The sequence below is a fragment of the Arachis hypogaea genome, chromosome 3 (genome assembly GCF_003086295.3).
Source record: "Arachis hypogaea cultivar Tifrunner chromosome 3, arahy.Tifrunner.gnm2.J5K5, whole genome shotgun sequence".
In the NCBI taxonomy this organism is placed as follows: Eukaryota; Viridiplantae; Streptophyta; class Magnoliopsida; order Fabales; family Fabaceae; genus Arachis; species Arachis hypogaea.
The window spans coordinates 138,801,285-138,818,490 of NC_092038.1; the positions used below are offsets into that span (position 1 = coordinate 138,801,285).

The following is a 17,206-nucleotide window of genomic DNA, read 5'->3' on the forward strand; positions in this document are numbered from 1 at the left end:
ATACGAACTCAAGTAATTAATTAACCGACCTAAATATATTACCAAGTATTGAAAATTGTGCTGGATAATAAAAATGAAAATGTACGCAAGTCTAGGTGAATGCACCATGCTGAACAGCACGAAATATATGAGGACACTACATACCCAAGCTATAAACATGTACAATGATAGTCAAATGCTATATGTATGTTACTCTTTCCTTTTCTTTTATTTTTTTGTTGTCATTGTTATTTTTTAGTTATTCTTAATTAATTCATTTACTATTTAGATACAAAAATAACTAATATATCTAAATATAATTTATATATAATACATTAACAAAATACTAGAGAACCAACAGAATTTATAATTTTTATCTGTAATTAATTATTAATATTTAAAAATATATTATTGAATTATTAGATAAATACGGACCAAAAACAACAAGTTCTGTTAGTCTTTTAGTTTTTCTCGTATATTAATTCAATAATTAATATAACAAAAAATGATGAGAATATATATATATATATATATTATAACTGCTTTCTTATAGCAGTGTATAAATGTAGTGCCTATATATAAGAGTGTGATGTAACACAATATTTTCATAACTCAATACAATTCATTTTCAGTTTCTCTGCTCAAAGACTCACACATCAAGAATCATTTTCATCTTGTGTTCACTGATACCGTTCAGGATGGAAGAAACTAAGTAATTACCACAAACTAAAAGCAACAAAATTGCAAAAAGTAAACAATATTATTAAAGTAGTTGATGGGGGTTGTTATATATAGGAAAAGTATAGGAACCAATTCTAAATCAGCCAAAAATGGAACAACTTAATTAATTATAAATATAGTAATTAATTTTATTTATTTATAATTTAAAATATTGGTTATTAAATGTTTCACAACATTTAAATTAGGAGGAATGTATCATTACAACGTGAATTACGGAAACTGATTCAATTAGTTTCTGTCTCTTCACCCTCTTTATCTCTCTAAATGCCTAAAACATTATAAATAAAAAAATAAATTCAGAACCATTCAATTTACAAAGAAAAGAAACATCCTAATGTCTAGTATAAACACCATCCATGTAAAAATTTTAGATTCATCTAAAAATATTTGGCTGAACCATCTTGGTTCCTAGCATTATTGTTATATATATTATTCCTTTTGCATAACACACTAACTGAAAGAAGAATATAGACGAAAAACGTAACCTTAATTAATCGATCACACAAAAAGAGCTACCTAGATAGATAGCCAGGTCAAGTAACAAGAATTTTGAGAATAAGAATAAGAATGATTAGTTGATTTGATTTGATGACGAGGCAAAACGTGAGAGATAGATATGTATATATGCAACATTAGAGGGCATTATTCAGGGGAAGCTAATAAGTGTCACGTGAATTATGTATTAATTAACGAAAGATAGATTAATTAGACCTTTTAATAAGCAATAGACGACACCTTCCCTATGTTTAAGTAACGTAAAAAAAGCTCCAAATAAATATCTATGATTGAAATCGTGACTGTTGCTACTTGTGTCACGTTTTTCACTCTAGCCGCGTGTCTGGTTCCTTGTAACAAAAATCATCACACCAATTTGAGTGCTTTCTTGCCTTGTTATTAGCAAATTAATTAAATGCATTACGTATTGCTTAATATATACTATAAGGCGGCACACGTGGACATTTCCTAAGGTGGCAATATTATGCGAATTAAATGGTTCTCTTTTTCTGCGACGCCACCTACTAAAAGGATCATATCTATCAACCCCCTCATGAAACATGTATGACTTCTCATTACACATTATATGCAATCCTCATCTTACATCATTAATCATTAATAATATATATTTTAATAATAACAAACACTTTATCGCTCCTTCTTCTTTGTTAGTGTTATTATTATTATTCTCTCTATTTTCTTTGGGTATATATAGGGCATGGTTTGCTCAATAATTCTCACCAGCTTTAATTAGTAGTGGCTACATACATTAGTTGAGGGGTTGAGTAGTAGGAATTGAAGTTAGCTACTAAGTACTAACCAAACTACTCGTTCAAGTTTTCTTATTAGCAATTATTATTGTAGCAACCCCTCACCTTGTTTATAAAATTTTCTCAAAGAGAGAGATAAGAGCATGGCTTCTTCTGTGTCCACCCACGATAATTTGGCTCTTATTTTTGGCATACTAGGTAAATATATTTACCCCCTTTTTATTGGCTATAATAAAGCTAATTAAGCAAATTAAAGGAATTAACATTTCCTCCTTTGTTATTTTGATGATGCTAGGTAACGTAATTTCCTTCATGGTGTTTTTGGCACCCCTGTAAGTATATACCTATCTATTATCTTCTTCTACATATCAATAAATTCGACATCTCTTTTAAACATATATACAAACGATAATGATTTTGCCTCTCATAATTAATGACACTTATTTTTTTTTTTGTGTGATTTTTAAATTATTTTTTATTTTTGTTATTTTACTTTTCATTAAATTATCTTTATTAAAAGTATTTTGAGACCATCAAATCTTGCGGCCATCAACTTTTAAGAATTTTGGTTAGAATTGAGCGAACACAAATACTAAATTATTTTTAATAAATAAATTTTATTAATTTATATGTATAAATTTTAATAAATATGTGTAAATCTTTATTAATATAGTCACCAAAAAAATTATATCACCGAAAAAAACCCTTATTAATATAATGTAAGTGTAAACTATAAATTATTACTAATCAAATACTGATCCAAAATATATGTATGTAAATTATTGTTAACTAAACGTTAAACGTTGGTCGAAAATATAATATTTATTAATAATATAACATTATTAATTTGAAAATAATATATAATAAATTAGTAATGTTAATAATTAGAAAGTGGCAAAATCATATAGGACTTTGTTAGGTAGACAATAATTTTTGTGAACAATATGAATAATAAATTCTAAATCTTAATATTAGAATAACCATCTGCACACCTAATGAATTGAATATTCAATATATCTATTATTCACATTATTTAGTATTTTCATGATCTACCTATATTTTTTCAATCGTATATACACATACATTGTTATTATTAACGAAAATTAAGTTTTTTTTTTTCTCGGGAAAATTTCAGGCCAACATTTTACAGAATATTCAAAAAGAAATCCACGGAAGAGTTCCAATCACTGCCTTACCTTGTGGCATTATTCAGCTGTGTTTTATGGCTATACTATGCCTCACTTAAAAAGGATGTTATTCTTCTCATCACCATTAACTCATTTGGATGTGGCATAGAGATTATTTACATTTTAATGTACATAATCTATGCAAACAAGGATGCTAGGGTAATATATATTCATATATATATATATATATATATATATATATATAGTTTCTAATAATTATTGATCAATTATGAAAAGAGCACCAATTAATTAAGTTGATTACTGATTGCAGTGGTTGACCATAAAACTATTTATGGCAATGAATGTGGGCTTGTTTGCATTGATATTTTGTGTTACCAACTTTGCACTACACGGTTCCCTTCGTGTCAAAGTGCTTGGATGGATATGTGTATCTATTTCAGTGTCTGTATTTGCAGCACCCCTAAGCATTATGGTGAGTCCAAATTACAATATATAATCATTCCTTTGTTTAATTAACTAATTACTTCGTTTTCTATATATATTAATATATATAATTAAATTCCTTGCTATATATATATATGCAGGCACAAGTTATTCGTACAAAGAGTGTGGAGTTTATGCCCTTCAATCTCTCATTGTTCCTAACACTTAGTGCTATTATGTGGTTTGGTTATGGCGCATTTATTAAGGACATATGCATTGCTGTAAGTATCTATTAACATCCTCTTGTTCAATAAAACTATTTTTTTTTTTTTTACCAAAGATAGGAGACTCGAACCCGCAACCTTTTAATTGAGTATGGGAAGACTATGCCATTTGAGCTATAACTCATTGGCAAAATTTTTGTTTTAAATTATTAAAAATATGATTACTCTTAATAAAGAAATATGATTGTTATTAATTAATTATATTTAAATTATTTTTTAATTATGATTATAATGATTATATAAAATTATACAATTTTAACAATATTTAAAATTAAGATCATATTCTTTTTTATGTTTTAGTAGTATTTTTATTTTTATTTTTTAAATTAAATAACACTGTTAATAATAAAAAAATATTATTTTAATTTTAACAATAATTTTTAAATATTATTAAAATTATATCTCAAATGATATAATTTTTCTATACTCATTAAGAGGTCACGGAGTCTTTCTATCTTTTAAAAAAAATATTATTAAAATTATATAATCATTATAATCTTCATAATAACAAGTATCGTAGCGTGTATTATATATATAAAAATTCCTAGATTTATATATATAGGTTTGATTTATTATTATGAACCCGCCAACTTATACACATATATTAACATAATATATTAATTAAAGTCTTTTTGACCAAAAAATGACAACATAATGTGTACGTAGTGTGTGGATTAATTATATATTCTTACAATAAGAATTTAAGATTTTTTTTTTTTTCATATAATGATGATTTGAGTGCGTGTATTAGATAAATAAATATATGTTTCAATAATGAATAATGCTAGCTTTATTATTATTATTATTATTATTATTATTATTATTATTATTATTATTATTGGTTAATTAATGTATGTAATTTGTGCAGATACCAAATGTGGTGGGTTTTGCGCTGGGAGTAGTACAGATGGTGTTATATGGAATTTACAGGAATAATAATAATGGTGGTAACAATAAGGGATATACTAAGAAGGAGCATAAAGCATTAGATTTGGTCACAAACGTTGTTATAGAATTGAGCCCAAAGGGGACTAATGAGATTATAGTTCCAATTCCATCACCAATTACAAAGGATCATAGAGTCATGAAAAAGAATAACAATAATAATAATAATCATGAAGATGATGATGAGAAAAATGTGCGTGACATCGAAACCATAGTGTGATGATGGATGAAAGTATGTGGTGAGTGATTATTGTTTTCATGGAGCAAGTGTCCAAGGCCATGGGTTTATTTACATACTAATTCTCCTAAGGCCAGTGATGATTTCTTGGTGTTTATCATCCTTGCTTGTAGTATGCGACTTTCTTGCTATAATTTAATAATAATTAGATTTTCAATTTCTCTCCTCTTATCTATCTTGTTATAGTTTTAGGCTTTTTAACCTAAATCAAATACATAAAATCATAAATAAATTAGGTTGATCTAGTGGTTATTTCACTAATTCGCTTAAATAAGTGTCGAGAGTTATAATACCCTTATCATGATTTACTCAAAATTTAATATTGTTCATTAACATATAATCCTAACCCTCGTAGTGATGAGCTTTTAAAATTGTACATATATAAAATACACTACTAATCTTCCATGATTTATGTACAGAAAAGTAAACACTTAACACCCTACCACATAATTTATATACAAATAATTAGGAACCTTACGCATCAAATTTTATCAAGTGAAAATAAAACAAAACATAAAAAGATAATTTATGAATAGTATTCTTGTAAAAAAAAATCATAAATTTATAATAATAAAATATTAAACGATAATGGAAAATTTAAATTAATAAAAAAATATACTAAATATAAAAATATATGTTATGAATAATATTACTGTAAAAAAATAACATTAATAAATTTATACTAATAAAATATTAAATAATAATATAAAATTTAAATTGATATCATAAAAGTCATCCTAATGAAAAATCATAATATATTTCATAATAATAATAACAAATACTTTATCTCTAATTATTATTGTTATTATTAAGTAGTGGCTGCATTAGATATACTACTGATCTGATGGTTGAGTGATAAGAGTCACAGTTATTAGAATTAAACTGGTTAAATTATTAGCTTATTGAGTTATTGATTTAACTAGAGTTATAAGTTAAATTGATTGATTTAGTGATAATTAAATATATAATTTTATAAAATTTTATTTTATTTTATTTTATATTAAATTAATTATTATTTTTAAATTTTAATAATTTATCAATTAGCTAGTTTATATTTATTATATTTTTCAAGTATTGATAAAATTTATATTTATTATACTCTTAGAATATTTATAATAAAATAATAATTATAAAAATAGAAAATATATTATAATTAATAAAATATTATTTTTAAAAATTTATAAATATAATTAATTTTATTTATGTAATATATTCAATAAAAAGTATCATGTATAAAAAATAATATTTTTTAATTTGATCGAGTTTGACCGAATCAATTTTAACCGGTTTTAATTAAGTTTGACAAAATTTTTATTGTGTTTAATTAAATTTTACCAGATTAATTATTTGACTGGTTCTAATAATGACCCAATCTAAATTGATGATTGGATTTACCGATTAAGTTGGACTGAATTTGATAACTATGGTAAAAATTGAAGTTGATATCTGGTCGTCACTACAAGAAAATGAAAAAATTGTAACAAAAAAATTGTATCAAATTTAAAATTATTATAAATTATAATTTTTTTAACAATAATTAGTTATTATTACAGAATAAGAATATTTTGTACAATAAAAAAAATTATTATAAATTATATTGACTTTTATACTGTTGTTTTGTTGCAAAATGTTATAATATTTTATAACAAAAGATTATATTGTTGTAAGAATTTAAAATATTTTGTAACAAAAAATTATTTTTTCATAAAATACAATATTTTTATAACAAGTTATTTATTTGTCATAAAATTCAGAAATGTACTATAAAAAAAAACGTTGAGTACCGTTGAAGTTACCGTCGGAAGATAGTGGTGGAATTTTGTCGGATTTACCGTCAGATTAGACAATAAATTCGTAACCCTAAAATATAACTGCCAGAACACAAATTCCGACAGTGACAACGATGGTAATATTTTGAGGAAAAAAAAAATTTGGTGCGCTCAGTACCGTCGAATTTAGAGTCGGAGTAATCCGATGGTACCGTTATTTAGTGAAACACGGTGTTTTGGGCATGCAAAGTCGTTACCGTCAGATGGATCCAACGGTAAAATTGGGCTAAATTCAAACACGAAGCCCTTCCCCCCTCACAAATCCGACGCCATTCTCTCTCTCTCCTTGCTGCTCTTTGTCTCTCTCCACGTTTGGTCACTCCTCTGACGGCCACAGTCACCGTAGCTGCCGCCGGAACTTCCCGCCGACGTCACCACCGTGCCTGGAGCATCCGCTGTCACCATCGCTGCACGTGCTCGTCGAATCTGCTGCTGCCGCCGTTGCATCTTCCGCTGCAATTTCTGTTCACGTCGTCATTACCGCCGCCTCTGTCACCACAAGCCACTACTACTATCATCAAATTCGTTTGTTGGTTTGGTCATATTATTTTGTGAGTTCAATATTTTGTTAGAGTTGTTATTAAATCTTGTTAGTTTGGTTGAATTAAGAATTAAGTTTTAATTAATTAGAGTAATGGGTTTTACTTATTCTTTTAAATTAGTTTTTCTTGTGAGTTTAACATTTTGTTAAAGTTGTTGCTTAATCAGTGGTTAAATTTGCTTAATGAAATATGCTATTAGGAATTGTTGTGTTACTTTAATATAAGTAAAAATTAAATTTATGATACCTCTTGTTTGGTTGGTTGAATTAAGAATTATAATTTAATTAATTAGAGTAATGAGTTTTACCTATTCTTTTAAGTTAGTTTCGAATTAGGTTCAGTTTGTGAATTTAATAAGTAATCTTTTTTATTAGGATAGTGTTATTTTCTCTAAGCTCAATTGGAGCTTCCTTCTTTTATTGTCTATGCTATTTGAGGTTGATTTTCTATTTCTGAATATGATGAATTGTTTAAATTTTATGTTGGACTTACTTTTCCTATGATAGACTTTTAGGACAAAAGTGGGAGAAGGCCGCGTGATGGCGCCTTCTCAAAACCCTTGTTTGTTGAAAATTTGTGGAGTTATAAGGGGTTGCGCTTTAGAACAGTTAGTGAAGATTGTAGAAGGCTTAGAGAAGGGGGGATTGAATCTATGACCTTGTTTTAAGTTACTGAAATCACTCTTTTAAAACTAACTTGCAATCTGAATCTGTTTGAACTCAGCAGCGAAAAATTTATGAGACAATTTTATTTTTTCTCATAAATATCAGAAAACAGAACAGAGTAGGGAAGAGAGAAGCTGACACCATCATGTATCCTGGTTCGGTTGCCTTGTGTAATACAACCTACGTCTAGTCTCCACCACAACAGTGGTGAAATTTTCACTATAGTTAAAGTATTACATACACCAATTCCACAGGATTGACACAACCCTTTCACACTCAAGTTTTAACCTAACTTGACTTGGTTATGCTAATACATAACTCTTCCTCTTAGTGCTAACCCAACTAAGAAAGGGGTACCTCACAAGTAAAAGATACAAGACACAGACTTACCTAAAGAAATCTGAAACAACTCTAGGCTTTTCACTCATGTGTATCTCCCTGCTTTTTCTCTCTTAGGCTTTTTCAATGACTCTCTTATTTCAGCCTTTTACCTCAAGAAATTACAGAAAGATAAATATTAAAAAGAAAATTACAATCTATAAAACATGAAGGAGATTGACTCTTCAACAGCCTCTATGCTATGTGATAAACCAGATTTGCAAGCCTCTGATTCAGTTCTTCATTTTGGCGGAATGCTCCTTTGACTAGGAAGCACTGTCCAAGTAGATGAACTTCTTCAGAGAGCTCTTCTCAGAACATACACCTCAAGAACACTGGTTATCTCTCCTTTGCTTCTAAATGGTGAACAAACTTCTTTTGTATCTCCTTGCATGTTGCTGAGTTGCTCTCCATAGGTCAACTCTCGAGCTTTGTGCTTCACCCACACAGCTTCTCACTTTTTCCCATTAATTCTCAAAAGAGAAACTTTGGTTCTAACCTTCTCTTGTTGACCCAAAGCCACAGGACAGCAAACAAATATTTTTTTAATGGTAAGCCCAGATCTTGGCCATTGAACAACTACTTGGTCCCCAAGACACTCTTGTGGCCGTAGATGCACCGCAGTGAAGAATAGAAATTATCTTTTCCATGTATCCTATTTCGGACTGGCAGAGAGTTGGGAAGAGGAGAAGAAAGCACTAAGCATGCAATAGGAAATGTGTTACCTTTGACCTTTGCCTTAGCTTGATTTGGTTTGGTTTTGTTTATTTGACCTCAGCCTTTCTTGCTTAACCTTCTCTTTCTTTCTTCTTCTTTGAATAGTTTAGGAGCTAAGCACTCTTTCTCACTTATGTGATTTCTGACCAAGAGGAAAAAAGTTAACGTTGCTTTTGGTGAAAGCATATGAGATGGAATTACTTGCTATCGGGCTTGGATCGGGTCTTGATTTGCTTGGCCCGTCTGATTCCTTGCTTTGATTTTCTTTGGGCTTCTTATTTATTTGTAGCCCACCAGCCTTGTTTTAATTTTATCCAATTGGGCTGCTGTTGTATATTGGTTTTGGCCTGCATCACTCAACCAAAATGATTAACAACTAATTGAGCAATTAGCCCAATAATCTAATGTTTGTCATCATTAATTATATTAGATAATTTCTTAACTCAACAGTTAGGATTTAATGTTTTATTGAATGCCTGTATATTAATGATTTATGCCTGCAATTGTTTCCTATATGATGAAAACCGTTGTATTTATTTCATGGATGTCGTTGAATTAAACAGAAGTTTTGCCGAATTATCATTTAAATTGTTTAAAACATGTTTGGTTTGTCAGAAAATAATTATTGTATGCGGCGGGAGCTTCTAATTACAGGGATTACTCTACTGATTTCTCTAGAAACTTAAATAACTACTGTTATTCATTGAATTTTAGTGTGTATGTCTCGATATGATTCCAAGCCATCATCTACGGATGTCTGAGAAGGATAACGATGGCCAGGAGGGTGTAAAACACGAATTCTTTGAGGGTGTTGACACGTTTGTCACGCATGTTTTCAACATGTAGAACCATTTATGTCCAAAGAGGTTTATAGATGTCCGTATCAAAAGTGTCGGCTTTTGACTAAATGGTTAGGACCTGCAGACATAATGCTTCACCTCTACCGTAACGGGTTCAAGAATGGGTATTAGATGTGGACAGAACAAAAAGAAGTGGACAAGCAGGGAATAAACTGGTTTACCTTTAATTTGAATAGGTTCGGTTGTCAAACAACGAGGATTTGGATGGTGAGAGACCTAAATATGAATGAAATGACTTGGGAGACTAACCAAGAGAAATACAACAAGATGGTGTGTAATGCAACAGGTGTTAATGAATTGGAAGAGTCTAACCCAGAAGCAAAAAGGTTTTATTATCTGTTAGAAGCTTTTGCGAAACATTTGTACGATGGGTCCGTTCATTCGGAGTTGTCTGCATATGATGAGTATTAAGTCCGAGTCAAATCATATCCAAGAGTCTTTTGATAAGTGGGCCACCCTTTACAGTGAACTGGTACCTATAGGGTCATCTAGCTTCCCCTGAAACCACTATGAAGTAAAGAAGCTAGTTTCAAAATTGGGTCTATGAAAATTGATTGTTGTTTAAATGGTTGTATGATGTACTACAAGATGGATGCAGACCTTAATGAATGCAGATTTTGTAGATCACCAATGTTTTAAGTCGAGAGAGAACATATTGCTAAACATTGGTTAAAGAGAATTTCTGTGAAACAGATGCACTACTTGCCCTTAATTCCGAAGTTGAAACGATTGTATGCCTCAATAAGTTCGGCCCCTCACATGAAATGTCATAGTAGCAACAAGAGAGATAATGGGATCATGATGCATCCATCACACAGATTAGCTTGGAAGCACTTTGACCGGATCTATCCTACATTTGCGAGCGAGACCAGAAATGTTAGACTAGCTTTGTGCTCTGACGGGTTCACACCCAATTCCAATTTCGTTAACATGCCCTCTTGTTGGCCTGTAGTCGTAACATCTTATAACATGAGTCTCAAAATGTGCACGAAAGACTCATACATGTTTCTAACTTGCATTATATCTGGTCCCAGCAATCCAAAAGCCAAAATAGATATCTTCTTGCAGCCTTTAGTGGATGAGTTCCAAGAGTTATGGATCCATGGTATACAAACGTATGATATTTCGACAAAGACAAACTTCCAACTACAGGCTACGTTAATGTGGTCCTTTAATGACTTTCCTGCATACAGCATGTTGTTCAGTTGGTTCACGCAGAGCAGAATGGCATGTCCCATTTGTATGGAGGATACAAACGCATTTTGGTTGACAGATGGTGGTAAGAATTCATGGTTTGATTGCCATCGAAGATTTCTCGACATGGATCATCCTTTTTGGCGCAATGAGGACTCATTTAAAAAGAGTAAGGTTGAACACAAAGAGGCACCCGAGAGGTTTGGTGGTAGGCAAGTTTGGCAGTGTGTCTAGGGATGAACGAGGATCGGATCGGATATGGGCAAAATTTCGATTCGATCTACATTAAAATCATCGGATCAGATCCAATATCTGCAGTTCTTAATCTTGGATCTGATCTGATCCGATCCGCACATTTGCGGAACAGATCAGATATCGGATATATCTGCAAAACACAAAAATATTTTTAAAAGTTTATTTTTATTATAAAAAATCAATAAAATTCATTTTTTCTATTTTTTTTAGTATGTTTACTCCTAAAATAATATTGAACATACTTTTCTTAAATAATAAATTAAAATAATACAACATATATGATAATTATTAGTTGAAATAAAACATAAAAGAACATTTACTTATTTATTTCTTTATTTTTGTGGATACGCGGATATGCAGATCGGATATGTGAATACCTGCACAAAATCTGCAATCCGATCTTATTAGTGTACGGATCCGATCCAATCTGATAGCCTTGCGGATAGAACTATATCTACAATTTTTGAATCGGATTCGGATAAATTGCACGGATATGCGAATCGAATCTGATTTATGAACACCCATGTGTGTCAGAAGAATCCTAAAAATTGTCGATAACGGGGTAGGGGTGAGACATCCGAGATATGGCAGGGAGCATAATTGAACTAAACAAAATATATTTTAGGAGTTGCCTTATTGAAAAGACAACTTGGTTCGACATTGTTTTGTTGTGATGCACATTGAAAAAACGTGTTTGATAACGTCATGCACACATTAATAGATGATGAGTGAACAAAGGACAACGATAAGGCTATATTTGACTTGATAGATATTTGAAGGCGGCCAAATCTGAACTTAAAAAGACTTGAGAACAGGCGATGGGCTAAACCAAAGGCGGTGTTCTCTCTAACGAAAGAGCAGAGGCAAAACGTTTGTAAGTGGATTAGAGAATTAAGGTTTCCTGGTGGTTACGCCTCTAACTTGGTCAGGTGTGCAAACGTGTCACAAAGTAGGCTTGTTGGGTTGAAGAGTCATGATTGTCATGTATTCATAGAGTCTTTGCTTTCGGTCACGTTCAGATAACTTCTAACCAAGATCTGGAAATCCCTTATAGAAATAAGTAAGTTCTTTAGGGAGTTATGTGCTACGAAACTGAGCATGAATGACCTTACAGTGACGGACAAGAAAATTTCCATCATACTTTGTAAGTTAGAGAGGATATTCCCTCCATCTTTTTTTGACGTCATAGAACATTTAGCAGTCCACCTACCATACGAAGCAATACTATGTGGGCTAGTCCAATTTTGATGGATGTACCCGTTTGAGAGGATGATTAGTTCATTTAAGCGCATCATGAAGAACTGAGCTCAGATTGAGGACAGCATCTGTAAAGCATTTCTGGCTAAGAAAAATTTCGCATTTCGCTATTTCTATTTTCAGTCTCATGTTGAGTCACGCATAACAAGGGTTGCAAAGAATGAAGAGAAGGGAGAATCCTCGTCAAGTAGAATAACATACCCAATCTTTTTGTCAGAAGGAGCCGCAATAGGTACGTGCAGTGAATACTAGTTAGAGCAGAAGGAGATCGATACCACACATCCGCATGTGTTGCTTAACTATGACCAAGTTTTACCCTACCTTATGTGCATTTTATAAGTCTTCATAAATATTGCAATCGAAAATGGTGATTAATACCGGTTAGTCGATCTCCCTTCGATCTACTGTTATGGATGATGACATCATTGACATTGGACTAGATGCCGACGCACTTACAACAGGACGACGATCTTCAAGAAGAAGACGGGATTGATGGCAACGAAGAAAAGGAAGACGAGTTCGATAATAATAAAAAAAATTACATCGGAAGACGAGGATGGTGAACTAGAGGAAGAAGATGATGAATCTAATTAGAGTAAATGTAAACATAGTTTTGTGATATGTATTTCTTTAAGAAACTTTGTGTATTTGTAATATATATTTTAGTGAATGTAAACATAGTTCTGTGAATGTAATATAGTTAGCTTTGTTTCAGATATTACAGTTACTATCATTCAGTATTTATAATTTAAATTTTTCATACTTCACATCAGATTTAAAGTACTATTTTAATTGTTAATTATCATGGTACACTAGAAAGACATGAAAAAATAATTTAAACTTAAGAAAAAATATTTTGACAGTACCATTATTTTTTAAAAAAAGTTCAAATAACATCTCCGTTGGTATTAGCGTTGGATAAATCTTCCGGTAATATGGCGAAAAATCGTACAAAGTGGCGCGACGGTAACATCGACAAAGAATCCATTTTTGTTTTTACTATATTCCATAAAAAAAATTACTGTCAGACGCAATAAATCTGACAGTAACTGTTTACCAGCAAGATTTATACCGGCTGATATTTTTTAGCAGTAATCAATTTACCGTCGGATATATTTGAAGAATCTGATGATAAATCCGATGGTATTCAACATTTTTTTTGTAGTGATTTTTTGTAATTAATAAGAAATTTTGTTTCAAAATACTAAAGGTAAGATCCCGAATTTTTAAAAATTAAAATAATGTGTTATTTATAATTTATTATATTTATTTAAAATTTTATATTAAAAAATTATTTCACTAAAAGTATTTGAGTCAAATTGATCATACTTTGAATTTAAAATTATTTTGAATTCATATAAATTTTAATAATTAATAAATAATGAAGATTTGATAATTTAATTTAAAAATTAAAATTTGTAGTTTAATTTTATGAACTAAAATAAATAATTAAATTATCTTTAATTTTAAATTAAAATATTTCTTTAAAATTAATTAATAAATTAATAAATAAATAATATTTTAAAATAATTTTAATAAATTATATTTAATTTTTAATTATTATTTTATTCTCTAATTTTATACAAATTTTTGTATTATCCTTATTTCTTTTAACTAACGGTAACCCTCATTTATAGTGGTTCATACTAACAAAAATAATACATATCAAAAGAGAAATATGTGAATGCATGTTGTTGCTACCTCCTTTGTCACTTTTTTCACTACTCTGGTACATATAATTGTCAAGTGTAATGTTCGGTTGGATGAGAGATACCAATTTAATATGGATAAAGTATTAAATTGGTTCTTACGTGTATGATTATAATTTTGTTTCGTTGTTTAAAGTTTAAAACATTCTATTTGAATTCAAAAAAGTTTTATTTAACTTTAATATAGTTTCACCTAAATAATTAATAAAATGTCCTACATAACAGCAATACAAGAACAAGGTCAATAATTTAGAGAATAAATATAAGTTCTAAAGACACAAAATTAACTGTGAATCAATCAATACATTTATTTATCATTCTTCTTTGTTCTAAAAAAATATTTTATTTAAATTGTAAGAAAAATAATAAATAAATATATTGATGCTCCTATGGTTGATTTTGTGTCTTTGAAACTTGTACTTATTCTTCAGATTATCGACCTTGTTCTTGTACTGCTGTCACGTAAGACATTTCGTTCATTATTTAACTTTAACTTTACAGTAGAATTATATTAAAATTAAATAAAAATTTTTAAATTTAAGTAAAACATTTTAAATTTTAAAGACCAAAATAAAATTATGCTTAAACATAAAAAGACCAATTTAGTACTTTATGTATTTAATTAATAGTGCTACTTTTAATTAGTAAATAATTCATGTAAATGGATCCCCGTAATATTAAGATTCGAGTGACTGTCCTGCTGGACCTTTTCTAATGGACATGATTATATATATTATATACTTTTTTTAAGACTAACGAAAGGGTACATTTTATTATATATTAGGCACACTTGTAGATAAAAATGTGTGGGGGCCAAAAAATAATAAGTGAATACTAATACATGTCATGAATTAATGTAGGATTAATTTTTATCAAGTGTGTTTAAATTTTTTATTTTTTACGGTATCTGTCAATTCAATAATAAAGATTAATTTATCGTAATACTGAACTCTATTCAAAGATTTATGAATTGCTGCACGCACAAGGTGGGATTCGAATCCTCCATACAAAATGTGCTTAAATTTAATGTGCAAGATACATAAGCATGCGAAAATATTTCTAATAAAAATATCAGTTTCTACCTTGATGATTTCAATTGCTCATCATCACTTATCTATCTTCTGTTATATATATGGTATTGGACATGATAATATGAATAATCATCCATCCTCACCAACTTCAGTGGCTGCATTTGCATGAGATTAAGATTTCTCTAAGCAAGTAGAAAGTAGAAACCCTCTCCTTGTGCTTATTATAATTAATTAACTTGCTCAACAAACCTAAAGAGAGAGGAATTGAAGAAGTTTCATGGCTGTTACAATGGACCACCCTCGTGCGGCATTTATTTTTGGGATACTAGGTAACATGTATACACAAAATTCCCTTCAATTTGTTTTGTTATTTGTTATTGTTATTAATTATTATTCATGTAATTTTCTTATGTCCTGGCTAGGCAACGTGATTTCCTTGGCGGCGTTTTTAACACCCGTGTGAGTATTTAGTAATTAAGGACATGTTTTCTAGTTTCAATTCTCTTGAATGACAATAACAATAGGCATATATTTTGAATATATATTATGTGATTAATATTATTTTTGTTTTAAAAAAATGCATGGTAGGGTAACATTTAAGCGAATATGGAAAAGGAAATCGACGGAAGGTTTCCAATCATTGCCTTACGTTGTTGCATTATTCAGCTGCATTCTATGGTTATACTATGCCACACTCAAAACCAACGTTTTTCTTCTCGTTACCATTAACTCAGTTGGATGTGCCATAGAGATTATTTACATTTTAATCTACATAAAATATGCAGACAAGCGTGCCAGGGTAATATATTTATATTTATATATTTTTAATAATAATATTTGATCTAACCATGTTAGTTGCTTGAGTGGTCAGCTCACTCTTCCTCTTAAATAAGTATCACATGCATGACGGATTAGTCTTTGGACGACCGAGTCTTTGCAGAATTTTTGCATAGCACAATCTGTGGTTATGAATGTGGCGTGCTTGCCTACGATCATTCTGCCGACGTATTTTATGCTACATGGTTTGGTTCGCGTCAAAGTTGTTGGAGTCATATGTGTAGTAATTTCAACGTGTGTCTTTGTAGCACCCCTAAGCATTTTGGTCAGTGGAATTCAAATTGGAATTATGTGCAATAACTAAGCATTATTATTCAGCGCTTTTAATTAATTAATAATAATTATATTCTTGCCATGCATGTATTTAATCTAAATTGCAGGTAAAGGTTATACGTACAAAGAGCGTAGAGTTTATGCCCATCCATTTGTCAACCATTCTCACAGTTAGTGCCATAATGTGGTTTTGTTACGGTATTTTTGTCAAGGACATATGGATTACCGTAAGTATAGCTAGCGATTTATAGCTTCATAATATGTTATTAAATAAATAATAATAGTAATGATTATGATTCATTGGTTATGTTATGTGCAGATACCAAACGTGGTGGGTTTTACGTTGGGGTTAATACAGATGGTGGTATATTTTATTTATAGGGGACGTGGGGAACGGCCCCTTGGCACCAACTAATGAACTACTATTTAGTATTTACATTTAAATTCCAGTTTACTTTGTAATAAGTGCCAAACATTAGAACAGAATGAGTTTACAAGCTATTTATGCTAACTATTACACATTATTCAAAGATTTGTCTATACAAAATTACCCTATATAAATAAAATGAAAGAGATGTAATTTTTTTCTTATCTTTTGAGTCCCACTTAGTAAAATTAAAATCCCTTAATCTATAT

The 17,206-nt window shown here is 30.0% G+C and overlaps 2 protein-coding genes across 2 annotated transcripts; both read left to right on the forward strand.

The window, feature by feature from the left end:
• Positions 1-1,901: 1,901 nt before the first annotated feature.
• On the forward strand, positions 1,902-5,180 carry LOC112734493 (bidirectional sugar transporter N3). The gene is made up of 6 exons (XM_025783833.3): positions 1,902-2,183; positions 2,281-2,317; positions 3,121-3,331; positions 3,444-3,605; positions 3,718-3,837; positions 4,709-5,180. Exons 1-6 carry the CDS (start codon positions 2,129-2,131, stop codon positions 5,003-5,005), a joined length of 882 nt encoding a protein of 293 aa, XP_025639618.1. The 5' UTR covers positions 1,902-2,128; the 3' UTR covers positions 5,006-5,180.
• Positions 5,181-15,412: 10,232 nt separating this feature from the next.
• LOC112734496 (bidirectional sugar transporter N3-like) lies at positions 15,413-17,100 on the forward strand. Its single transcript, XM_025783841.3, has 6 exons — positions 15,413-15,789; positions 15,883-15,919; positions 16,049-16,259; positions 16,401-16,562; positions 16,678-16,797; positions 16,890-17,100. The coding sequence occupies exons 1-6, from the start codon at positions 15,738-15,740 to the stop codon at positions 16,983-16,985; spliced, it is 678 nt and encodes a 225-aa protein (XP_025639626.1). The 5' UTR covers positions 15,413-15,737; the 3' UTR covers positions 16,986-17,100.
• Positions 17,101-17,206: the final 106 nt, after the last annotated feature.

Coding starts and splice junctions, on each gene's coding strand:
- LOC112734493 (XM_025783833.3), top strand. CDS start 2,129: ATGGCTTCTTCTGTGTCCACCCACGATAATTTGGCTCTTATTTTTGGC. Junction 2,184..2,280: donor TCTTATTTTTGGCATACTAG/GTAAATATATTT, acceptor TGATGATGCTAG/GTAACGTAATTTCCTTCATG. Junction 3,606..3,717: donor CAGCACCCCTAAGCATTATG/GTGAGTCCAAAT, acceptor ATATATATGCAG/GCACAAGTTATTCGTACAAA.
- LOC112734496 (XM_025783841.3), top strand. CDS start 15,738: ATGGCTGTTACAATGGACCACCCTCGTGCGGCATTTATTTTTGGGATA. Junction 15,790..15,882: donor ATTTATTTTTGGGATACTAG/GTAACATGTATA, acceptor TGTCCTGGCTAG/GCAACGTGATTTCCTTGGCG. Junction 16,563..16,677: donor TAGCACCCCTAAGCATTTTG/GTCAGTGGAATT, acceptor TCTAAATTGCAG/GTAAAGGTTATACGTACAAA.